This window comes from Arvicanthis niloticus, chromosome 26 (genome assembly GCF_011762505.2).
Source record: "Arvicanthis niloticus isolate mArvNil1 chromosome 26, mArvNil1.pat.X, whole genome shotgun sequence".
In the NCBI taxonomy this organism is placed as follows: Eukaryota; Metazoa; Chordata; class Mammalia; order Rodentia; family Muridae; genus Arvicanthis; species Arvicanthis niloticus.
In genome coordinates, this window is record NC_133434.1 from 2,350,008 (window position 1) to 2,376,402 (window position 26,395).

General features: G+C 43.0%; 1 protein-coding gene across 2 annotated transcripts in view; it reads left to right on the top strand.

The window, feature by feature from the left end:
• Ets1 (ETS proto-oncogene 1, transcription factor) overlaps positions 1–26,395 on the top strand; it is a 119,083-nt gene that overhangs the window by 42,039 nt on the left and 50,649 nt on the right. Inside the window, exon 1 of one of the 2 annotated variants that reach the window (XM_076924602.1) lies at positions 18,422–18,612. The exons of the other annotated variant lie outside the window; for it this stretch is intronic. Within the exon in view, the coding sequence (XP_076780717.1) occupies positions 18,531–18,612 (82 nt within the window). The 5' untranslated portion in view covers positions 18,422–18,530. Of the gene's footprint in view, positions 1–18,421; positions 18,613–26,395 lie in introns of those variants that run through there. 2 annotated transcript variants of the gene reach the window in all.

Here is a 26,395-nt window from a genome sequence, read left to right on the forward strand (position 1 = left end):
TCTTAAGATGATGTTCGTAGACCCCACTGGGAAGATTTTTCTAGATGATGAGAAATCCATTCTCTTTTTATTTCTCTTGTCTTCCCCCTGGAAAACTGAAGTCAATTTAGTTTTCTCTAAATAATCAATTAAGACAAGCTTACACATTCACACACACACACACACACACACACACACACACACACACACACACACAGAGTAAGCTTATTTGCATATATGTGTGTGTGTTCTATAACAATTGCCTCCCAATATAGCAATCCCCAAAAATGCATTTTGGGGGGTGAGGACAAATTGAAAGCAAGCTTTATTAAATAGTAAATACTAACCAAGAGATGGACGTTGATTTGGACCATTCCCTGGAATTTCCCAGCTGGAATGGCCCCAAGCCACATGTTGCCTAGAGGCCACTGTACTTTCCCATGAGGCTTTGTAATATGCAAAATGCGTGTTTTAAGGATATTTTTAGTATAGCTATCGTATATGCAACTGACATCACAATTCAAATTCAGAACACTTCGTGCTTTTGAAAGGACAACCAAGGGTGTTAGCCTGCATCTCTCATCTTTTCCTCTCTTGGCTAGTAATCGTTCTTTTCATATCTGTCTTTATGACTCTATATTCTATAACTATAAATGGAGGACTGTACTATGTGGCCCTATGTGACTGGCTCCTTTCCCTTAACATAATGCATTCAAGGCTTTTCCATGTTATAGTTATAGGGTGAATCTACATTTCATTCCTTTCTACTCATTAACATTTCTACTGGATGGCTGTACCACTTTTTTTTTTTTTTTTTTCTTTTTTGCCCAACCTTTGATGGACATTTGGGTAGTTTCCACTTTGTGGCTACTATAAATAATGCTACTGTAAACGTCCGTATGCACATTTTTGCATGAACATGTTTTCATTTCTCTTGGGTATAGACCTGGTGTAGAATTTCTCAGTTATCTCTCTTTAACTATTTATGGGATGGCCAAATGATTACTTACATTGGCCGCCTACTTTGCATCCCCATCAGGTATACGCGAGGATTCCACCTCCCCTGTATCCTCAACAATACTCATTTTCGACTTTTGGATTAGAGCCCTCACCGTGAATAGGAAGCAGTATTTCCTTGTGGGTTTGGTTGGCATTTCCTTAAGTTTGATAACACGGAGTCTATTTAAACGTGCTTATTAGACACTTGTGTAATTGTGTGTAGAGTTGTCTATTCAAATTCTGGACCCACTTCTCTACTGGGTTGTCTTTTGGACTCCTGAATTTTAGGAGTTCTGTATGGAGTGGCTTAGATGCAAATATCTCACTAGCAATATCATTTACAAGTGTCTCTTCCCATAATGTCAGCCAGTCTCTGTCTTTCCCGGTGGCACAACCCGTGGCACACAACAACAACAAAAAGGATTTTGTTTAGATATAGCTCGATTTGTGGGTGTTGTGAAAGTTACAAAGATTTACTTATTTCAGTTTTTCCCTGCAGAGTTGTGCTAATTTAGTTCCTTCATATATGTCTCTGATTATTTTGAATTAACTTCTGCATGCCGTGTGAAAATGAGAGCATTTCTTTTTTAAGCACACACTTAACCTGTTTACCTCACACTGTCATTTCCCGTTGTCTGGCTATTCTTGTGCACGGAGATTATTTATTTATTTATTTATTTATTTATTGAGACAGGGTTTCTCTGTGTAGTCCTGGCGCATGGAGATTTTAAATGTGTAGCCCACCTACTTCTATAAACTGTTCTTTTGATTTAGGACGCAAATTATTATTTGTATTGAATGACCCTCAGACTGTTCTTTCTGATAAATGAATATTTTTAGGATTTGAAGTTGCTTGAGTTCAAAACTGTGTATATAGGTGTGTTTGTGTATGTAGCATGAAAAAAAAAAAAAACCACCTGCCATTTATATTATTTACATTGAGACAAAAATAGTTAACATTAACATTTTTCATATATCACCCTATTTGAATTTTACCTTGAATCCTGGGAGTTATTATTAGTTCCATTTTACAGCTGAGTAAGTTGATCTTTACATAGCTGAAGTAATTTGTCAGGCTCCCAAGCAGGTCTCGGGCCAGCCTGAATCCATAACATAGTAGTGAATGATGGAGAATCCTAGTAAACAAGACAAAGCAGCAGGAAGATGATGGTGGGAGGGACTTGTGAAGAAGGCACAGTCTGCAACTGTAGCTATGTATATGATCATCCGTTTCCACATCTCTAAACAGGATCATTGGTCCCCTCTGCTCACCTCTTGTGTTACACTGAAACCCAAACATTATTTCATTTGAAAATCCCTTCAGTGTATTTGAAGTCCATGAAGCCAGAAGGCTTTTTGAAGAATAATATCTTTGGTGCTTTTTTTTTTTATATTTTTTTATCAATCAGCCAATAAATCTTATTGGAGGCAATTTCATGTGTCTTACACCAACATATTGGCATTCCTTTAATTTTCATGTTTTGTCTTTGATAAATTTTAAAGAAAGTCACTAGCAGTTATCTAATAAACATCCTGGACCTACAAAGGTTATCACAGACAAGAGGTTTAATACAATTAAATATATTTAATTTGGGCATTTAGAAGGGATAAACACCCAGTCTAAGGAAAGTAGAAGTGTCTCTTAGATTGAAGTTGTCCGTAAGCAGTGGACTTGAAATTGCCCCCCAAGTCCCTTCCCTGTGTTGTTCCATTTTTTAAATTTAAATTTTGTTTCTTGCAGATGGCTTTGGTGATGAATTAGGATATATAGCTGTAGAGCCGTGGAACAGCCCCCAGAATGTAATATTGGTGCATTTGTAGTTCGTTTCTGTTATTATCAGATTTCTTTTGGAGCACGCTAACTACTGAATCCCTAAATGCCTGTAAAATGAAAACAAAACAACTAGAAATGGGGCTTCTTCCCTCCCCCTTTGGCTGCTCCTCTTCCCAAGGCTCTTAAGTGTTTTCTTGCCACAATATCAGGAGATGCACAACAGAACCCAAAGCTCTGGATACAGACACTTTCATGTCAGTTTCCCTTCACCCCTAGTTCCCATGGGAAGGCATCTGAGTCCACCCTCTGCTTCTCTTAAAATGCAGCTGGGAGTTCTTTCCTCCCTGGGTTCATTCTTAAGCTCAGGCAGATATAGCCCTTGGAACCTCACTGTATCCACCTCCCAAGGACGACTCCATTTATTTCTAAGGGAGGATGGGTAGGAATCGTGGGTTAATAATCTCATCATCTGCCACCCCCAAGCCTTCTTTCCTCCCCTATTTGCTTTTTTATTGGTGGGAAAATGATGACTCTGTTGGCTTGTGGTGTGAAAGTGATAAGATGCCTCATAGAAATCTATGGATAGAAGCAAACCACAGTTAAAGGTCTTGGAGTGGTAGATGAGACTTAGAAGGGCACTTGGAGACAGCTGAGCTAATACGTGTCTTCGGTACTTTGTACAGCTTTCTTGGATCAGAGTTAAATAGAACATAGGAAAGACTGTCCCTGCCCCCAAATAGTACATATGGAGAGACTGGGATGCTTCTCTTGGCTATCATAGAACTGTTGTTCAGTGAAGTGGCTGGAAATGTTCGTGGGGCTCCCATGCTGGAGCAGGCAGTCACTGTGACTTCAATCAAAGGAAAGGAGAGATGCCTGTTTCTATTCAGTACTAAGGTTTGATCCATTAAGTCTTTAGAGTGATCCAAACTGAAGATAACATGAAATGACTATCTTCCAGTTAGGGATCCTGTTTGTAGAATTATATGGCCAGCTTAATCTGAAACATTGCTTAAATAACCGGCTAACTAAAATATATCGACAAGAACTGTCAGCACGCCGCCCCTTCTAGCAAATTCTGAGCACTTCTTCCTCCTAATGAGAGGCTTCTTGCAGGTGTTGGTTTGTCTAATATGCCTTTAAACATTGCTCAAAAATTCAGCTATTTTCAGAAAACAGGTATTTATAATGCACATAATAAATGGTAGTCTCTAACACCTTATATGATACCATGCTTATCTGATATACTTGGTTCCTGAATCCAATGAGTCTGACAGTGCAGACTTGATATATATATATATATATCTTCTAAACTTCTAAACCCTTTGATTAGATCTGCTTTATTATATGTACATGTTATTTTGTTTTGATTATTACAATGTCATTTTTATAGTCGTTTATAATAATTCTTCACTTTCAGCCACGCTTTCTGTTTATCTTTGTCATCAATAGCTTATTTGTATAGTGCAGGCTATTTGATACATCTCTGACACATTAGCAGGTATGATTTTTCCAGGCTCAATACTTAGTGACTGTTTTCATGCCTATCTTCAGGAGACAAATCTATAGGCAAATGCTGACCTCGTTGTCTTATTTATTGTCTTATTTTTCAACGTGTTCAAGAGGTGTTGGATTAGTTTTCCTTAAGGCACCCTTTGAGAAGGGAAGGTAGAGAACAGTAATAAAAGAGCCCATTGCCAGCCAGACTCTGTTCTCAAGCTTTCAATCCATTGTGATCATCACAAAGTAGGCATTCCGAGTTACTCCACAGGAAAGCTTGCCAGGATGAAGGATTGCAGAGCAAATGATGGTACTTCCTCCCTTAGTCTAGGGTCAGAGGTCATAAACCGTTTACTATTACTACTTACTATTTGAGTGCTTATGGTTTTCTATATAGAACATATAGAACTATATGGAACATATCAGAAAGCATATAGTTTTAGGAGCTCTGATGATCGGGAGTAAGTAAGGAAAATAACCTCGTATGCCATTATGCATGATCACAAAGGCATAGAAGGATCCTGAGAAAGTGACTTCTGCTGCAAAACTTATGTGTGGTGGGTGAGACTACTTTAATTACTTAGGCTGCTTTTGAATTTTGGGGACTTGACAGTTCAAAAATCTATAGACATACAGCATATGGGGTTGCTTTATAAAGTAGTCACCTGCTTACTTGTGTGGAACATCTAAGAATATTGACAAGTATTCCTCATCCCCTCCCCTCCTCCCTTCTCCTCTCCCCCTCCTTCTCCTCCTTCTGTTTTGAGACAATGTCTCACTCCATAGGTCTGACTGGCCTTGCTCTTTCTGTCTCTGACTCTCTCATTATTTAGTGTGCATGTGTGGGGAAGGTACACATGTGCCACAGTGAGAAGGTAGAGGACAACTTATGGGAGTTGGTTATGTCCTTTTACTGTGTAGGACCTGGGAATCAAAGAGGGACTGGGATCATCTGGCTTGGCAGCAAGTGCCTTTAGTGAGTAAGCCATCTCACTGACCCTGTCATTAACCTCTTGATGGTCCTTGCCTCAGCCTCCTTAGTGTTATGATACACTCGATGTGAGTCTTCTCAAAAACTGTTGGAAGGAAAGGTTTGTTCTCTTCTGAGTCTAAGAAAGCAAGAAGGAAGGTTTAAGTCCAGAAGCTAGCATGAAACAACTCAGTTCTAGAGCCAAATGGCTAGCCTAGTCTCCTTCCAAGAGAGGAGAGACAGAGAAGGGATATAGACACAGACACAGACACAGACACAGACACACAGACACACAGAGAGAGAGAGAGAGAGAGAGAGAGAGAGAGAGAGAGAGAGAGAGAGAGAGAGGAGAAGAGAAGAGAAGAGAAGAGAAGAGAAGAGAAGAGAAGAGAAGAGAAGAGAAGAGAAAAGAGGATGAGTGTTCTGGCAATTTCAATAGGGAGACCATGTAAAATAGCGGTCCCCTTTCTAAGCATATAGACCAACTGTTGTTGTGATATTGAATTAGTAGTGAAGTGAACTAACTACCTCAGATCATATTCAACAAGAATAGTTCCATCATCCATTCATCCACCCGTTTATCCATCCATCTATCCATCCATTCATCATCCATCCATACAACCACCCACCTACCCCATCCACTCACCCATCCATCCATCCATCCATCCATCCATCCATCCATCCATCCAAGCACTCACCCATCCATTAATCAAAACAGCCATCCATCCACCCACCCACACATCCATCTGTCCATCTATTGAATTATCTTCAGTAATCTAACAATTACTCCATCAGAAGCCTGCATGTACACATTTGAAGGATGCTTGTCTTGAGAACCCAGTGGAGAAAGCAACTGACTTTAGCAAGGAAGACCTTAGAAATCGGATCTGGAAGGAAATGTTTGCTGCTCAATCTTGTCAGCACAGTGGGGGACGCTAGACTAGGTCTTGTAAAAGTGCATAAAAGCATACAAGTCTAGATTCCAAAAAGTCCAGGGTTGCTAGCTAGAGAGCAAGGGCTTTCTGTGAATAAAGGGAGAAATGAGATTGAAGGGAAAACGGGACCACATTTGAGGCTTCACTTGTATCTTAGCTGCCTGGCAGTAGAGAATCTTATAGTGCTACATTTGTTTCTATATGATGCTTAACAAGAACTGGTGGGAATATTTCTTTGTATCCCAGCTCTTCTGTGTAAGCACTGCCTTTCCCAGAAGGCCGTGCTTGTCTTTCACATAGGTCCAAGGCCTCCCTGTACAAAGGAACATCTCTACCTAAGGTTCATTACATCTGCCTTTGGGCTTGTCTGAATCTTTCACCACATGCTGCATTCCACTGGCTGAGATGTGGGTTGATGTTCCTCAAAGATCATACTATACTAGAAACTTCTGCCTTCCTGAATAAGTTATTTTCAAAAGAATGTCAGTTTGGTCTGTGCTGTCAAGCTGGGAGTGACTAGAGTGAGCTGTGAGGGAGATGGACACATGAATGGACTCCTTGGTATTGATAAGGGTGGCTTTTCAAGGGCTGTGGCAAATTGGTGATGGCGAGGGGGTGGGGTCCTGAGAATTAGAAGATTGGATTGTCTATCTCTAGGCTCTTTGCAGAAGTTTCTGGCTGAGAGAAGCTAATCAGGAGACCTGCATGGGGAGAGAGGCGTGTTATTTAATTAGCTTTACAATGGGCTGACTTGAAGGCACGTGGTGGGTTTAATGGAGGGAGATAGATGTCCTTTTTTGCTCAGCTAATTGTTGGGAAAGAGCAGGGTCTTTGTTGAAGCCCAGCATGAGAGCTCTGATCTCTTGCAGCCCGGGGCTGCCCCTACTTATAATTTTAGACAGAGCTATTCACGGCTGCTCTGCAGTGAAAAGCAGAACAAGAAGTGTATTGTGTGTGCAGGATCAGTGCCCAAACCTCCCCAAAGTCACTGGAAAGAAAAAGAGGGGAAAGAAAAGGCAAGCCAGAGGACCCAGCCTTGTGCCTTGTGGACTATTTCCCCATCGTTCATTTGCTGTGGCTTTTGAAAAGGGCAGAGCTACACTTTTTTTTTTTTTTTTTTTCCAACTTGGAGCTAAGGTGGGGTGAGTTAACCAAACACTCCTAGAAATACCAATTAACTCTGCCTTCCCAACAATAAGACGATGGTCTTGCCAAAATGGAGTGGGCAAAATGGGGTAATAGTGTGAGTCCCATAGTGCCAGCCTTGCTGGCAAGGCACCAGGCAATGGTAGAGCCAGAATGGAAGTCATGTAGCTGAAGCCCCCCGGAATAGAAAAATCTGTGTTGCTTCCAGGGGAGGTGGGGGTGACTTGGAGCAGTGATGGTTCACAATAGCAGCCCAAAGAGTAGAGTGTAATAGCCTTTTCTAGGATCCTTTGGGACAACCAGCCCAAACAGGTGGCCATCCCCAGCAAGTAAAATGTCATCTCACATCTAGATGGCAAATCCAGGCTTTTAGGGATACTACCTGTTAGTATTCTGTCTAAACTCCACCTCCACAGTTACCTGGCAATAGCCAGGTATGCTCCTCCCCACAGTTACCTGGCAACAGCCAGGTAGCCCTGGTCCAATATAAAAGGGGCTGCTTGCTCCTTCCTCTCTCTCTTACCCTCTTACCCTCTAGCCTCTCTGTCCCCTCCCCCCATCTCTTTCTCTCTCTCTACACGCGGTCATGGCCGGCCTCTACTTCTCTTCTACCTCTTCTTCTCTTTTCTTCTTCCATCTTCTTCCCCCCACCTTTGCCCTATCTCCTGAATAAACCTCCCCCCACCCCCCTTGGAACCGTGTGGTCTGGAGTGATCTGTTCTAAACTACGGTTGGACATCTGAAATAACAACTAACACTACCTATATCAGTAATTCTGTCACTGTCCTGGGTTTTTGATGAGTTTTGATGCATTCCCACACTGACAGGAAGCTGAACAAATGCTGAGGCCGGCTGCTTTAAGAAGATACGATTTTCTTCAAGTTGTACAAAATGACTGCATGACTATCACATCTTCCACTTAAGAGGACCCGGTTTGGGAAGGAGCCCCGAGGGTATGAACACATCTTTGCTGTTAATTGGTAGTACAGCAATGAGCATATGACCTAGTTCCTTAACCGTGTGTGTCTCACATTTCCACAAAGGAAATTATTTTCATTTCATCTACAAGGGTACAGTATCAAGGATTTGTGAGATTTATTTGCTTAATATTATCTTTACTCCCTGTGTCACACACCAAGAGGGATGCCAGGGTCTAATCTGTTTGTGACAAAAACAGTGTTCAGTGGTTTGGATTAACATTCTTGAAAAGTTTGTGCTCACTAAATCAAAAGTCACAGTTCTGGTGTGGATGGAGCTGGGTGGGGTGAGACCAGGTCTCATGCAGCCCAGGCAGTCCTCAAACTTGCCATGTAACCAAGTGTCTTAGTTTCTTTTCCTGTTTGTGTGTTAAAGGCGACTTAAGACTGAAAGGGTTTGCTTTTGCTCAGAGTTGAAGGTACAGTCTGTCATGGTGGGCAAGTTGAGACAACCGGAAATTGAATCCGCTGTTCACAGGACATCCACTGTCAGGGAGCAGGGAGTGAAGACTGCTCATGGCTGCTCTCTCCCTTTGCTCAGCTCCTTCTCTCCACCCATGAAGTCCACGATTCCAGTCAGGGAACAACGGCACTACGGACAATGGGTGGATCTTCCCACCCTAATGAATGAACTCCAGATAATTTCTCAGAGGCATACTCAGAGGTCTATTTCCCAGGTGATTCTAGATTCTGTCAAATTGACAGTCAACATTAACCTTTACACCAAAGATGACTTTGATCCCCCTGACCCCGGCCCCAGTCCTCCAGGCTCCATCTCTCACATGCCAGGACTGCAGGTTTATACTACTACTCTAGGACCAATTCCAAGTTTTAAAGGTGATAACAGCAGCTAAGAGTTATTGGATACTTACTCTGTCAGACACAATACGAATAACGCCCCGGACACAACTTGTATCATACTCAACTCTGAATTGGGCGCTTTTCTCATCTTCCATTGACAGATGAAGAAATCGAACCTTTTTGAGGCCAGAAGACAAGTGACCAGAAGTGGCAAAGGTCACAGCCCAGCTCTAGCCTATGTACACTGCTCATGCTTGTCACTTGCCACTCCACCTCATTGTCTCCTGGGAGGTTTGCAGTTTTATAGTGTGTTCCAAGCGGTGAGGACACCAGAGCCTAAGAGCTGTGCTTGGCAAAAAGCTATGAGTGTCCTGAGTGTTTGAGACCTGGAACATCTTTTGGGATTGTGTTCTTATCTCTACAACTCAGTTCAATTCAATTTAAAAGAGTTCTCCAAGGGAGAATGCATTATTATTATTATTATTTTTAAAGGATATAGTTATTTATTTTATGTATGTGAGTACACTGTCGCTGTCTTCAGACACACCAGAAGAGGGCATCGGATCCCATTACAGATGGTTGTGAGCCACCATGTGGTTGCTGGGAATTGAACTCAGGACCTCTGGAAGAGCAATCAGTGCTCTTAACCACTGAGCTATCTCTCCAGCCCGGGAGAATGCATTATTAACTCTAAGATATAAGCATCTATGTGAGTGCTGGGTCCTTTCTGAATGCCAAATAGCAGTTGCCAGCCATCTGGTCTCTTTCAGTACCGTGGACTTCCCTGAAAAAAATGTTTACAGTCTACAGTCTCTCTCTCTCTCTATATATATATATATATATGTATATGTATATGTATATGTATATATATATTATATGTGTGTGTGTATGTATATACACATATATACATACACACACACACACACACACATTATTTAGAATTCCTGGAAAGGATTCACTCCTGGGAACCTGCCACATGAGAGCTGGCTGCCTTTTGTTCTTTCCTACCAGTCAGCTGCCAGCTCCCCACCCAGCTGTGCTCCTCCCTCTTCCAATGGGTCCCTTGGGTGCTTCCCACCCAAGGCCCCTTTGTGAAGAACTCTTTCAGGCTGGTTTCCCAATCTGGGAGAACATGTTTCAGATCCTCGATTAAAAGCATTTCCACTCAGAAGGAACTTCTAGATGGTTTCTTCTTTCTTCTCCACCTCTCGTCTCCAGAATTACCATTCTAAGCCCAGAGCTCTTGAACAAGTATGGCTTCACAGGCTTGACTTACTATAACGCAAGACATCCTTGTATGATATACACGTGGGCTTTGTTTCTCTCCTCTTCACTGTCTCCTAGGAAAAAGGAGTTTCAGTGTTTGGGAGCCAATCCTGAGGGCTGAGCTGAACTGTACATCAATGACTGTGCTTTCCACCTCGTTCTGGTTTCTTCTCGAGGCTGAGGCTTGGTGTGGAGGAACCACAGCTGGTTCCCTACAGATTAAGCTGGACTTCCCATCTCTCTTTCTTTGAGCCTTCATGACATAGCATCCAGCGTGAACTGTGATCCTAGCAAAGCAGACATATCCCCTCTTGAGGCTAGTTTTCATCTGTCAGTTTTACAGGGGTGATATACTTGGAGGTACTTGAAAAATTAAAAAAAAAAAAAACCAGTATGAGTAATTATTCTGATACCCTGATACACTGGACATACCCTAAAGTTGTTTTTCCAGATTTATGTAACTGCATAATCATGGAATTCAGATTACACACACACACACACACACACACACACACACACACACACATCTATATTTGAAGTGGCGCGTGTGTTCTAGTTCCTCTGTTATTAGTGTTAATTATGATAATGCTGGAATTCTTATTAATTCATTAAGAAACTGTCATGACAGTCAAGGAAAGGCGCTTAATGCAAGCAAGATATCTAGATGATTGTAGGAATGTGCTCATAACGTGTTTACTGGTTAATACCAAGTTCCCAGTATGACTCATTTGAGTTTTTCTTGTTTTTCAGCACTGGAAAAAAGAAATAAAAACTAATGTGTGTTTGTCCACAATTCCTGTCAGGATCCATGGCTCAGGATTATCCAAATTTTCTGTTCCTACACCTTGATCATCTATTCACACACACAAATAGATACAGTGAGTGTGATTCTATCTTGCCATGTCCCTGGGTGCTTTGAGGCATCCGTAGCTGGTAGCTCAGTGGCTTTCCCTGCCCTTCTCCTTCCCACTCTGCTCCACAGCCCCATCATCTTCCCATCCACCCCTTCATTGCTCCATTCAGTGTCGGGAATACCTTTGTAGCAGACTGAGACATTTGAAAATGCAGACCTCCCTGTGAGCTGTGCCTTCCTCTTTTTCCTAAGGACACCCAAACTTGAAGCCATTGTATGTATTTTCTTCATCTTGCAAGTCATATATATATATATATATATATATATATATATATATATCTATGTGTGTGTGTGTGTGTGTGTGTGTGTGTATGTATATGTATATACACTTATATACATATATATACATATATATAATATATAACTATATATATATAGTTCTTCTATATAGAAATATAGATATATTTCTTCTGTCTTCAGTACTGGTACTGGTGGTCTTTACAGTGGTCCATGAAATGAAGATTCAGACTGAGAGAGCCCCAAAATGGCTTCTGAGCGGAGTCTGAGACCTAAGCAGCCTACTGTGTGAAATCTCCAGACTGACAAGAAAACACTTAGCTTGCTGGGGGGCGGGGTGTGTGAACTAAAGGCCATTCTCCACAAAGAACCACATGTGTGACAACAGGGATGAAAAGAAATCAGAAGAATATAATGACCTTGGCAGCATTTTCAGTATTCTGTGGACGGGAGGATAACCAGAGTAAGCAGAATTAACTAGAATAAAACGTCGTAAGGATCTTTTTGGTTAAAAAGAGTTGTTTACTTCTTTAATGTAAATTTTGGGCAGACTTGTTTGACTTTTAGGCAAAAGAAAACCAGTAAATGAGTTTCAGTATTATTTTTTTCTGTAAGTACCCATATTTGAGATGTCAGGAAGTTACCTTTTTATTAATGAAATATAATTATTTATTGAGCTCCGGCTGTATTCAGCTCTGTGACAAAGGGATAATGAAAATGAAGGAGACAGACATGCATATTTCAGCACATACCTCATAGGCACCCAGGCTGCAGAACAGAAAAGAGTTGTCTTGTAGGCGGGAGATAAAGTTTCTAAGGAGGAAATTCTTCCTTATAGCAAGTGTCCATATGAGGAAAGAAACCCTGAGAAATACCCTGACCTGCCTTGCCATCTTCTGTGACCTCCTAAGGGCTACCCTGACCCCTAAGATTCTACCCTGGGTCTTTTGTGGCTCTTTCAGCATGAGGCTCTCTCTCTCTCTCTCTCTCTTTCTCTCTCTCTCTCTCTCTCTCTCTCTCTCTCTCTCTCTCTCTCTCAAATCTCCCTCTCCTAGTTCCATGGTTTCCCTTCCTGGAAGTCCTGGATTCATTAGCAGGTGCTAATTTCATCCTGGATTCTTGGGAACTCAAGAAAGATCCAGAAAAGCTAGGACATAATCCCACAATGATGCTGCTGCCCCTTTAACTCCTCTCAGCCTCTCCATTGTTTCCAGAGACAACCCCTTCTGTTCCTTTAGTGTCTCGTCTTCCCTCTTCTGTCAGGGCTGTTTCTTCTATGACTATCTGCTTTTTTGCTTGACTTCCAACTCCCCAAACAGAATGGATAAATACATTCATCACTTCATCTTTGCTCCTTCATCTCCGGGGGGTGGGGGGGAACATGTAAGTCTTTTGGGTGGACTGACTTGGCATTTGAAAATGAAAGTGAGTGGGCATGGGGCGGGGGAACGCACCATTACTTCACAGCGAAATTATTTGAGTGTAAAATTCAAGCCATACCTACAGGAAAATCTATTTTGAAGTTTGGGCATTGTCTTTTTAACCTGAAAGAATATCTGGGTAAGATCAGGGGTAAGATCTGCCAGGATGAAACCACCTGGAGCCCTAGGGCTAGAATGGAATCCTGTTGCCATGGGGTAAAAGCCTGTTGTTAGGGGCTTTTGCATTGTTCGAGAACACAGTTCTCCTGTCATCTGTGCCAATACACTCACTCCTCCATCCATGAATCCAGCGTAGAACTTAAATTGAAATCCAAACGATAAGATCCCCCACAGGCTTAGGGGGCAGTCTATGTTCTACAGTCTCTTGGCCCAGAAAACAATGGCAGCCCCCAAAAGATGTTCAGTGAGATTAAGGAAAGGAGCTGACCCTGGGTGTGAAGAAGGCTCCCGAGCTCTGCGGTTTTTGACTGGCAGCTTCTCTTCTTTTTCTGTCTGTGCCAAGTCTGATTTGCTGTGAGAAGAATACGTGATGTCTAAACTGATGGGTTTGAAAATGTCGCTTGGTCTGTGGATTAGGCCAATCCATCCCACATTGTTGGGGCTGCAGATGCAGTTGAATGGCTCGTAATTATAGCCTAAGAAACTGCAGACAGCAATGGAGCCAAGCCAGACCCCCTTTCTCCTTATAGCCCATGCCAAGCTGTCTCCCACAGGGAATGAGGGTGGTTAGTCTACACTGTACTTGTCCAGGACAGCACAGAATGCTGCTGGGTTTCTGGAAGCTGCCTGGTCACCTACCTGGTCAGATGCAGGTGGGACTGGGCTTTGTGTGGCAAGGATAAACTCAGTTTTCTCTTCTGGTGACTAGAAAGGCTGTACATGAAGTCACTAACAGACTTCCATCTCACTGAACCATGTAGAGATGAGGGTCTGAGGTTTTACTTCCAGTATGAGCTAGAACTTAATACTCTTTCTCTCACTTTCAGGACAAATACAAATACACAGGTTTTCTTCGTCAGTCAGTGCCGGAGTTTCTCATTCAAGGCTACCGCTGGGTAGTTCTCTATTCAAGATCCATGGAGGGGTGTTGGGTTTTAAAATTCAACATTATAGTTGTTTGAACTCTCCCAGGTGACAATTCAGTTAACTGAGGAGCTAATTTACTCCACAGAAATATCCAGAGAGAAAGCCTTAAAGTGATCTCTCGAATATTCTCTCAGATTCTGGATACTAAAGACAATAACAATCCTTTGTCATTAACTGAACAAGTTCCTACCCTAGACATTCTGCTAACACTTTGCATACATTGCCTCATTTAATCGTGCTGATAATCTTAAAACATGGCTGCTTTTATCCCCCCCCCCCCCCCAGCTTCAAACACGGGGAACCTGAGTTTCAGAATTAAGTGATTTACCAGTCATAATTTAGCAGATTACGTTGGTTAAGTTAAAAAGAACAATTCTTACTTCTGAACCCATACTCCTCACTATCTCTCTTATTACAGAGTTTTCTGGGCCTAATAGGCCCTCAAGTCCTCCCCACCCTCTTCTCTTTCCCCCCAACTACAGCTCTCTTAGGCCCATTGTGCATTGTTCGCCTGGAACAATAGCTAATGAGTCTGTATTACAAGCTAGGAAGATCCAGGGGGTGGTTTATTCCCCGAAGCCAGAGATGAGGTTGTGACACCCAAAAGGTTAAATGGCTTTGGTAAGGTCACAGAGCCAGCCTTCAGTCATCAACACCACCTTCTGAGTCTCCGGCTCAGCTCCTAAACTGACCCTAAAGCCTTTTGGAATTATAGTTTAATTAATAGTTATTTTAATTCCCCCCTCCAATCTCAACTTTTCCATTTTATTGCTGCTTGGTGATGGTAGGTATTGAGGTCCTGGGTATTTTTTTTTTATCTCTGTGCTTTTCACCAAACTTAACAGATAGAAACTTCTTGATAGAGAGTTCAGTTTTTGAAGTGTTTTTCAGAGTATCATAGGGACTGTAGGTTTTTTTTTTTTTTCTCAGACTGAAAGGGGACCACAAGTGCAGCTTAAACAGGTTGTTAACTGAGAGCTTGTGAGGGTTTTTTTTTTTTTTTTTTTTTTGTCTTTTTTAATCTTACATTTATACCTGTAAGTCACCATCTGTGAGCCATAAGCTTGCTCAGCATCAGTCGTTAGTGGTCTGAATGTTTTTTTGTGCCTACCATCAATGAGGCATAATTCTTAAAGGTTCAAAATGCGAAGAATTCTAGCACATTTCTGTCTTCCACGATTCTTTGAAATTAAGCGTATTTTTATATACTTAATGAGTTTGTAGCAGGATTGAGGGACGAACAAAGGGAGATTATTATTTTTTTGTAATGTGTTCCTGGTGGTGAGGAAATCCCTGTATAAAGGTGACTCTTGTCTTGATGCTGTTCATGCCTTTTGGGACTCAAGATCCATACTCTGCAAGGTCTCCCAACCCTTGATCGGATGGAATTAGCTAGAGCCTAAGGGACTTTTAAAGATACAAATCTGTTTTTTCTCCCAGTAGAAAGCAAACTCTCCCTTCCCGACCCCACCACCAAGTGCCTTAAAAACCATCAGTCTTGAAATAGTGTGCTCAGGTATATGGAAGGCAAAACTTTTTTGGCTGGTAGGTAGGGTGAGCCACATATGAAAGTAAGTTGTGAGGATAGGAGTTCTGGTTTACTATAAGGAACAAAGGGCGGCTCTCACTGCAGAGTTTCAACACCTCTTAAGCCATGTTCATTACAGGCAGTGTACTAGTAGAAGCAGTAAGAGCAACTAGTAAGCTCATAACGCCTCACTCAAGAAATATTTATTGAATGTCTGTAATGTTCTAGGCTTGGGAAAAAGCATATGATTTTCTTTCTTTCTTTCTTTCTTTCTTTCTTCCTTCCTTCCTTTCTTTCTTTCTTTCTTTTTTTGATAGGTAAAATGTAGTAACGGTTTTTAAACTCTGCAAGAATGTTTGGGGAAATCTACTTGTGTTATAAAGAGAATGCAGATTCCATTTCTCAAACATTAAGTGATTGACAGACCTGATTGGATAATTGGTGTCCTCAAAATGTATAAATATCTTAACTGGATCGCTCTCAGTGCTTCTCACCCTACAGGAAGTTTCAACCAGATCCTGCTGCTGTACACATGCCACTTCAGATGTTCTCAAACATTAGCCATCAGAATCATCCCAATCATACCTTTTCATTTGGACATTAGGGCATTTTGAACCTTTGGACATCAGGACATGGTTAGGAACAGAAAGGCCAACAAACTGATGGTTATTGTGGAAGCATTACAAGCCTTTAATCCCAGCACTTGGGAGGCAGAGGCAGGCGGATTTCTGAGTTCGAGGCCAGCCTGGTCTACAGAGTGAGTTCCAGGACAGCCAGGACTACACAGAGAAGCCCTGTCTCAAGAAACAAAAAAACAAATAAAACAAGAAACATGTTCACTCATTGTTGCCAGAGTAGAAAATGAACCCAGCTGGATTGTGGGAGGCCTCCTTTCATGTAGTCGCACATGCTTGCATGTCAATATTAGTGTTAACTAAACACTAGTTTACTGGAGGAAAGAGGCCCTGGGGAGGGCGTGAGGAAGAAGGGATTCTGAGGAAACTGCTTTTGCAAATAAAGTGAAAGCTCTCCAGCATTTTCATAAGACTGCAGCATCAAATTGAAAATTCCCCAAAGAAACCCTTAGTCTGTCCAGTTCTACAGACATCATAATAAGGCAGGACTAGTCCAAGATTCTCTGCCTTGCTGCTGATTTGGGCGTGTGAACGTACAATTCATTCATCAGCTGGTTCCCTGAGCTTTTCCCAGACTCTGAAGTGTCTGTTCTTGTCATTTGGAGGCCAGCATTGTTTTCTCATACCTTGTAGAAACACAGCTGGACTGCAACAGTCTTTGTTCTTTCAAAAGAAAAAAAAAAAGAGGATTATCACATACACATATTTTCCTCTGATCACTCAAGAAGGGTGGAGACTGGATATTTGACCAAGACCCAGAGGTTGACACTCTATTGCTACCCCCACCCCACCAGTCCAATTTGCTTTGGGAATCCTGTACACTGCTAAAGCTCAAAGGGGGAAACATTGCTTAGATAAAAGTTAGCAGGTGTGAATAAGTTTACTGGAGCAGAAGTTACAGTTGCAGGCAAGTGGTAGCAGTTCAACACATGCTTAGAAATCAGGAAACAGTACTAAGAATAGCTTTTCCTGAGGTTGCTCGGGAAGATTTATTATGTTGTCTTTTACTCAAAGGTAGATGTCGGTGCCTTGCTCCAGCTACACATATACTACCGTGTTCTGGATGATTTGTTACTATGTACCAACTATCTCGATGTATAATAGCTATGAGTGGCAAATTATGCATTATCTTCACTCATTTTGTTATCTGACGTGTTGGAAGTTCTCAAATACGACAAGGACATGCACATGAACCCCAGAGATTCATACCAGAATGCTGTTGGATGTGGTGATGTAGGAAAGATGCTTTATTTATTTATTAATTGATTTAATTTTCTAATAGAGCAGTGTCTGACAAAGCGTCAGCTAATAATGACACAATTAGAGGAATAGAGTAATTAGAAACTCAGTTACAGGTTCTGGACTCCCTGGCTAATTAATCCGGGAGCTTTGGGACTTGAGTTTTAGGGATCTTCAGTAGGTTTGGTTCTGAGCTAGCGAAGCTGACTGAGGTTTCGGTTCACCAATGCTGCCCTTGCCTTGCCCACGGGTGGGACTCTGAGTCATGTCTAGGCTGGAACCCTCGCAGGACCCCTGCTGTGGAATCCCCCGCACGCGCCCCTCGTTGCGCACCCACGCCTCACGTCCTGTGTGTCAAGCTTTGTGAATGAATGATGTACACGCACTTGGAAAACTATGCTGCTACTGGAGCAGGGCCGCAGCGGGTGACCAAGCCTTCAAGAATGCGTGCAGAATCAGACGGACTTTCCCGAGACTGTGGCAGCAGCCCCTGCACGCCAGCGGCCGGCTCGCCGGCCATTCTCACCAGCGGTGGGCTGAGGCCCTCGCCCCGCGCGCGCGCGCGCGCGGAGTAGCCGGAGCTGCGCCGCCGGGCAAGGCTCGCCCGCCTTTCCTTTCGCTTTTGGGAGGCGGGCGAAGATTGGCTGCAGGCACTAAGCCCCGCCCCTCCGCCCCGCCCCCGCCGCCCCGCCGAGTGGGCAGGGCAGGCTCTGAGACCCTGGGCCTGGGCTCGGTGAGGAACGCCCTAAAGCGGAGGCGAGCTGCACTGCGCCAGCGCCGGCCAGCGGAGCGAGCGAGCGAGCGAGCGAACCGAGCGCCTGGGACGGAGGAGCGAGCGGGCGAGGCGCGGGCGAGGCTGGGACCCAAGCGCGCTCTCTGCTCCGTCCGCCAAGTGGCAACTTCACGCGGACTGGCTGGGCGCGCACCTTCCCGCGGGGCGGTCAGAGGGAATTTGAGATTTTAGGGCTGCGCTCTGTCCTCTTCCCCCCCACCTCCCCCCGGGTTCAAAATCCCCATTAAAAAAAAAAAAAAAAAAAAAAGCAAAACAACAGTTAACAGCAAACTTGGCTCTCATCCCGCCGGCCCCCTCAACTCCGGGCACCATGAAGGCGGCCGTCGATCTCAAGCCAACTCTCACCATCATCAAGACAGAAAAAGTGGATCTGGAGCTTTTCCCTTCCCCGGGTGAGTGGCAACAGTGAGGCCCCCACCCTAGCTCCGGGTCCCCTCTGGGCTGTCCTGCTCCTTCAGGAGCCTGGGATACCGAGGCCAGGAGGACTGTTGGTGGCCCGAGACACTTGGGATATTTTTTGGGGGTGGGGGTGTATGTATATATTTTCATAGCTGCATTTTTTTTTTTTTTTTTGTGGTGACTAATGGGGAAAAGCTTATAGAATTAACAGCGCCCTAATTCCGGTGTTTCAATTTTCCCACATAAGCGGGAACCTTCTGGTAGTGTTCCTTAATGTTAGCAAGGGGGCCTGACACTGCCTCTCAGGTCACCCCCACCTCCTCCCAACTGTGTCTCCCCAGTACTGGAGCTTGATGGGAGGGTCTTGTGGAGCGCTGGAAGGGTGTCTGGCTAGCTGCCTGGCCTTCAAGCACTTGCATCCTGATCGCCCCTGTCATAAGTCCCTTAGAGCCTCACTCCTCTTTTCTAGGTTGAGGAGGAGGTAGTGGGAGGAGAAACGAAATGAATCTGTTTAACTTTGGGAAAGTCTGATTCCTTCCCGTTCAGTGCAGTAACTAACTTTACTGCCTTTCTGTTCTGCTGTGTTTTGGCCTCCCGTACCAAAGGTCCTCGAAGAAGGAAGGCATCCCACCACCAGATGTGACTTAGTGTCTTTGGTTCATGGTTTCATTTAGCAGGCTTAAAGGATTTGAAGAAGAGAGGAACAGTAAAGACACCGAATTTTGTCTTAGAAGGGAATTTTAGTGGTCAACAGATGGAGTCAACTCCTCAGGATTCCTGAAGCTATCAGAGTGTGAGGGAATGCGCCTTCTTTTAGGATAGAAAGCTGGCCTCAGAGAAAAGTGACTCTGGAGGTGAAAGGATCTAGAAAGATACAGGGAGAAGGTGATACATTTTGGAAAACTATCAGCTGTCAAAACACACACCTCTATTGGGCATGATTATCCATAAGTTTAACTACTGCCCCCGATCTTTGCCTCGGAGGTACAGAACTGCATGTTTAACCTGTTCTTTATACTTTCAATGAGGTTTTGACCTTCTGGTGTGCTTCAAAATATTAAGACATTTGGGTCCCATCCCTTCCTGAGACTCTCTTGACATTCAGTGCCCGATTGCTCTGTACAAAAACTGGGCTTGTCACAGTGTGATGACAGTCAAGGCCAAGCTGAGCTGGGGGTCTCTCCTGGAGCTGTGGAGACTTCTCAGGCACTCAGAGCTTCAGATAGAAATGATGCTACGAAGGTTGTTTTGGGGTGTTCAGGGGAGCCAGGAGTTCTCTGTGTTACAGTTGATTGAAACCATACACAGCAGAAGTGAAGGAATAGTTCACAGAGAAGATATAAACTCAACTAATAGGCCCTCTCCCTAAGGATGGCTTGTTTATATGTGCTATGTGTGTTTATTGGGAAGAGACAGATTTGGGCGTCTGGGAGACATCATGTGTATTATGTCAGTTCACATACCTACAGTGGACCTTTCCTGCTGCCAGTGAATGAGAGGCCCTGACTGCATGTGTTTTAGATCATAGCAAACAGCTGAAGCATGTGTTTTGGTAATTTAATATTAAATCTATGAGATTTCAAAGCATTTGGTTCTATTGCTTCAGTTATTGATGAAAAATAAACTGTGGGTGAGTGACTCCATTGAGCCACCAGTACACACGAGCTAGACAGCCCTGATGCCACTGTCCCTTTTCATTATATGAAGTACATTTACAGTGGCTTTTTAAAATATATATATATATCAAAAAAGGTGTTCAAGGAATGCAAGTTGGAAGTGAACCTGGGGGCTACATAGTGTATTCCAGATCAATCTGAGCAATATAGTGAAATAATTTCTCAAAATTAAAAAGAAAATTTCCAAGCCACTGTCCTTCAGCGAAACAAAGCAACCAGATTTCATTTGCTCCAAGAAATTAAGAGTCTTCTGCCATTCTTTATGATGATATCTTAGACAAAATAAAGAGCAATGATTTGTTGATTATTATAACTTTTTAAAGCATTTTTTTTTTCTGGACTGTAGTTGCATTTATGTAAATATTATGCCCATACCTCAGATGAGATGCTAGAGGCACAGAAACAGTTAAGGCACTTAGGCAAAATGCTGCATGGAGCCAGAGGCAGAAGGAAGATGAATCCATTTCTAACTTGTCAGTTACATACAGTAAACAATACTGCAAGTTACCTTTGGAGGTTCAGCAAAGAAACTTCAGTGGAGATTTAAATTTTTAGGTGCAAAGATGGAAGAAGCCCTAGCCAGGACTGTTGCCTTTCGCTAACAGAAAGAATGATATTAAGTAGATGTTAAGTAGAACTTTACCTGGCCCATCAGATTATAGCCCATCAGATTATACAGGGCACTTGTGTCAAAGTTTGACTATTCACAGCATGGGTTCTTATCCGTGACTGGGAGCTTAGTATTTATCATAATGGTTTTTCTTCATATTGCTTCATTTTTCACGAGTGGAGACAACTAGTGTCCGGTATGATGTTGCCTCAGAGATTAAACCAGAACTTCCTTTCTGTCCCCTCCCCAGATTCCTAGAATCAAAGAAGTGAAGTGAGAAGTCTGAGGGTCCAAATTGGAGACAGGACGCCGGGAATATGTGTTAGCCTCTCTGTGGTTATGACTTGACCAAGATCCTTTATTCGCTTTGGTTTTATTTTGAGGTCTACATTTTGACAACATCAATCATCAAATTAATACATACTCTAAAATGACAGGGGCATTCATCAGTTTCCCTCGCAAGTGTAAGGCAGGGCACACTATCTCACTGTACACTTCTCTTCTGTAGATTTAAACCCAAATGCAGCCTCGATTTGTTCCTGGTTCCTTCCTGATGTAGAGGCTTCTGAGTAGGGGAAGGCAGGGCGTGTGGGCAAATGTCACTTCTTTATTCCTCTCCTTCCCATTCCACTTCACCTTTAAGGTGAAGTGAAGATCCTGGTCATAGAAGAACAGCAGTTTTCATCTTGGCTCTTTGTCCATTTATACGACTATAAGGACTAGCCCCAACTCCCATCTTACTTTGATAGAGGATATCCATTCCCTGGGGACCATTATTGTCCTTAGAGATGGGAAGAAGCTTTGTCCTTTCTTAGTTTAGACGGCCTTTGTGTCTCTACAGGCAAGAAGGAAGAGGGGAGGGCTGCCGGCCCCCAGCTTTGCTTATGACTGGGTTTCTAGATCCCTGTTACCACACTCTGTTAGTGACTAAATAGTCCAGTGGTTTAGACAGAGTCTGTGGAGCCAGCTTGTCTGAGTGTGAATTTCTAGTTAGTGGCTGTGTGACTTTGGGCAGACTGCTTAATCTCCCTGTGCTCCAGCTCCTGCATGTGAACCGAGTATAATAATCCTTGGATAAAGATGAAACCGGAATATGTGGAAGCTCTTAATTCTGTGCCGGACTGGGTAATGGAGTCTGTTGAGCAGTTAACGAAGAAGCAAGTCAGTAGAAGCCCTGAGCAGTGTAGAATGTTCAGAGGACCTTGGAAGTTTTGGTAGGGAATCTAATGGCTGGTTTATATATGTCCCCCAAATCTACCGCTTGGGAAGGAAAGAACAAGAGAGAGAAAGACCTGGCCTGAAATTTCATACCAGTACGGCTTTATTCTGAGCTCTAGATAAAAAATCTGGTTTGCAGTTCCCTTGCAGAGTGCTTGGGAGCCTGACAGTCACTCTGCAAGATCTAGAGGCTGGTGTATTCCTTTGGGTGGTAGAACCTGTCATTAATACCTCAGAGTAGGAAATCTACCAAGTTCAAGGGCAATGGGAAGATTTGCAGAGTTGGGGGATTAGTATAGTTTTTTTCCCGTCTTGCTGGATTGAGAAATGTATCTTGTCCAGTTATTATAAAGTATTTTACATTTTATTTATTTACTTGGTTGGCAGAGCTTACATTCCTGGCATTTTTGGTTGGTTTGTGTTGCTGGTTTTTTTTTTTTTTTTTTCCCTTCCCTCTTAAAGAGGCCAGACCACCCTGTAAGAACATCTTCTCTCTCTAGGCAACAAAGCAGCCGTGGTCAACCTCCTCAAGCCCAGCTTGCTCGGGGCCCTACCACAGTTTCTGCAAAAGCAAGAGGTGGTTAGTGGCGGCCAGAATTTTCCAGGAAAGAATATCTCTGTTTCAGAGTGCAGTGGCTGATTCCATTGGCAGAGGTGACAATGTAATTATAGACAGAATGAGATGTGTAGCTGTGACAGCGTCCTAAGGACTTGTCGATGCTCCTATTACCTCACTGTTGTAGGGGGTTTCTGAAATGTCTACTGTGTATGCCTCGTATGTCTACAATGGTCCCGTACTGGACCACACTTGATTCGCACTCACTCTGTGGGAATTATTATTCATCCCATTTTCTTTTTCTGGACGGAGAACATGATATTCATAGAAGTACACGCCTTTTCCACATTGACGCTCTAGAGACGTAGACACCAGTGAGATGCGGCAGGCATTTTGTACCTGAAGTAAAAGCACTGTGTTATTTTCAAGCCACCCTGGAAATTGAACCATAGTCTGTATAAGAAGGCTGTGCTGGCTGGCTGGTGCTTTGGAGGTTGAGGGAGGACAGGGGTTCTCTCTGCCATCCTCTGAGCTGAACTGTCACCCGAGCACCCTAAATAGCTTGGTGAAAGGGTGTCCCCAGGCGTGGCCATCCAGATATGTATTCTTTAGGAGAAGCTTAAAGGTTCTGGTCACTCCAGCCTCAGGTGGTGAAGGAAGAACCAGGATTCTTTGCTAGCTTTCAGGTGTTCTAGGCTTGGTCTCTGGTGGGACCGTCAAGTCCCTGAGCTTCCTCTACCTTCTACCATTTTATCTCCTTCGGCCATGGTGCCACCGTGAATCCACAGTTTCAAGTCTGGATGATGATGAAAGGCATCAACTGGCAAGCCAGAGGCAGTTGAAGTTTAATTTTCTGCTTTATAAGAAGGCTTTGAATAACTTCCTTTGTGTTCCACACCAAAAAAATAACTTCTTTCTTCCTAAAATTTATTTATTTTCAGTCCAGTTACTGCGTGAGGACATATAGAGCGGTTATAGGGGAAGGCAGGATGGTTGCATCAGCACATGGCTCCTTGAGAAACAGACTCTGCTTCCTTATCCATGGTCAATATTGATTCCTTTACCATTGCATCATGGGGGGTGTTTCTCTAAGTACTTAGCATCCTTGGGCTATGCAGCCATCATAAAGAGGAACTTGTGAATAGAAGGTGCGTGCTGTATTTACTTGATCCTTAATGATGCAGTGCTTCCACTTCTCTGCTCAGAGAGAAGCTTGGGGAACATTAGCCTCCGAGATGCAGAGTTTTAGATCTGCCTTCTGCTGGTAGCTGTTGAACTGTGCTTAACTCAGGGTTAGAAAGGTCAGAGCTATCCCCAAATCTCCCCTCCTTACTCCTTATGTTCTGTAGCTGCCTTTTTTTTTTTCCTTTTTAGTTAAGGGTTGAGGATACCTTTTTATACAATTTCAGTACACGTTTCCCAAATTGCACCAATAAACTTTTTTTAAGTTGACCACATTTATGAAGCCTGGTGTCTGTTTGGGTCACCTCTTTTTGCAACTGACTAGCCTGTGATCCTTATGTAGGAACGAGTTGGTATCTAGTAGAGGGTTGTAGTAGACCAGATTTCAAGTGCTGAGACCTATGACACAGTCAACATACTGCAGTATAAGCCTGAAATACTCGTTTTGACCGTCTTGATCATCGTGATACCAGGTCATTCCCTGTTGCTCTTAACTGTGTTCAGGCCTGTCACTTGATAGCCCAGGTGTGGTTGGGTGGTTGTTTGTTTGTTTATCCACCCTTTTAACTATTCATATACTATTCCACAGTGCCTCTTTCTGGAGCTTTCCGTTTTGTTTCATGGAGGTGTCAAATATTGGCCCACACAGTGTTATCAGACCTAGTTAGCACAGGGGATCTTTAGGCAGTTGGATTTGAGATCCTCGAACAATATAGACAAACCAGACAGGACATCCAAAATATACCATCCAAACAGGACACTCTTGGAGGTGTGTGTATTAGTAATAATGATTCCAGAACAATGAAACATAAAGTGAGGCCCTCCTAGCAGAAGAAGGTCTCTGAAATTCGGCACTAAGTGTAGACCAGAATATTCTCCAGAATATTTTCTGCTAAATGCTCATTTAAAGGCGTAGACTATTCGGTAGGCAAACAGGACCAGATTTAGAATTTAATGTTTTCCCTCCACTGTGAGGAGAAATTCTTTTAATTCTGTCTTCAGTGCAATGCATAAGGTTTCTTAGCACTCAAGGCACTACCTCATACACACTGACTGCTTGAAACTTCTTAATAGCCATGGGTAGCTGTGAGAAGCCATTAAGTGTGTTTTGCAGCACTATCCAGGGCAACTATATACATTTCACATGTAGAGAGAGAAAAGAGGAGGGGGAGTATGTGTGTGGGTGAGAAAAATGAACTTTTGAGTTGGGGACAGGCAGTATCATTAAAGAGAATTAGAACTTTGTTTTGTTTTAGGGTTTAATCCAAGATGAGTTTTTATAATGTTGAGATAAAAAAATGCAAAAAAAAAAAAAAGTGTATGTGTGTGTGTGTGTGATTAAAGTGGATGAGAAGAGAACAATACTGTAACAGCCCTCGTCTGTGCAGGAGGGGAGGAACAGTAGGTTCAATTGCAACATCCCTTTTGGCTAAAAGATTAAAAAGAAGGAAGGAGGGCAGGAAGAGTACAAAAGAACTAATAAAAGGGTGAAAGAATAAAAGGAATTTAAGCGGTATTTCGAAGACTTTTAAAAACATCCTCCTCTGGACTAAGCATTGTACTGGACCAGGACTTTTTGTCTCAGGTGGCCTGGTGGACAGTTTCAGGCCTCTTCTTACTCTTTGTGATGCCATTTCAAACGTGGTGAAGTCCTCATGCATCTGTCATTGGTCAGGATAACCCAGATGTTGTTTTCCCATGCCAGATATGAGGCGATGCATGGGTCCAGGGTCTCAGCGTTTTCTATGCCTAATGAGTGGCTTTTTTCAATAGTTCTTAGGTAGAATGCTTTCATGGGCCAGCCTTCTGAAGATCACAGGCCACTTGGAGGCATTTGGAGGAGCCATAGGGGAAGGGGGGGGGATTACTTTTAATATAGAACAACATGAGAACTCTGCAAGTTTGGAATAAAGAAAGACTTGAAGAAAAATAGAAGTATCGTTCATAGAGGGAGAAGAGAATTGTTAGATGCCAGGATTTAAGAGACACAGGGAGTCTCAGGAAGACCTTTGCCTTTCAGAATAGGGAAACAGGGCTGGAGAGATGGCCAGTGCTCAGGGCACCCACTGCTCTTGTAGGGACCTGAGTTCCAGGTATCCAGAACCCATTTCTTGTGGCTCACAGCTGACTGTACCTCTGTCTCTAGGAGGACCCAATACCTCTGGCCTCAGTGGACAACTGCAGTCCCATGGATACTCTCTCACAAACACATAATTTAAAATAATAAAACTTCAACACTTAAAAAAAAAAAAAAAACCAAAAGAGTATGGTGGTTTCCAGGGCAGAACAATGTTACTGAGCAGGCTTCTGAGAGGGCTGAGCTTTTTTTTTTCTTTCTTGCATTACTTTCCCTCCCACTCATAACTGTTAGTTGCTAAAACCTCTGTATCAGTTTATCAGAATAGGCGTTAAACCTCAAAGAACATGACAGAATCAATCAGGTACATATTTTTTAAGGTAAGAAATGGAAAATAACTTAGTCAGGCACTTGTGTTTGTAGATGACTTTTTTTCTCAATAATTTATTTATTTTTA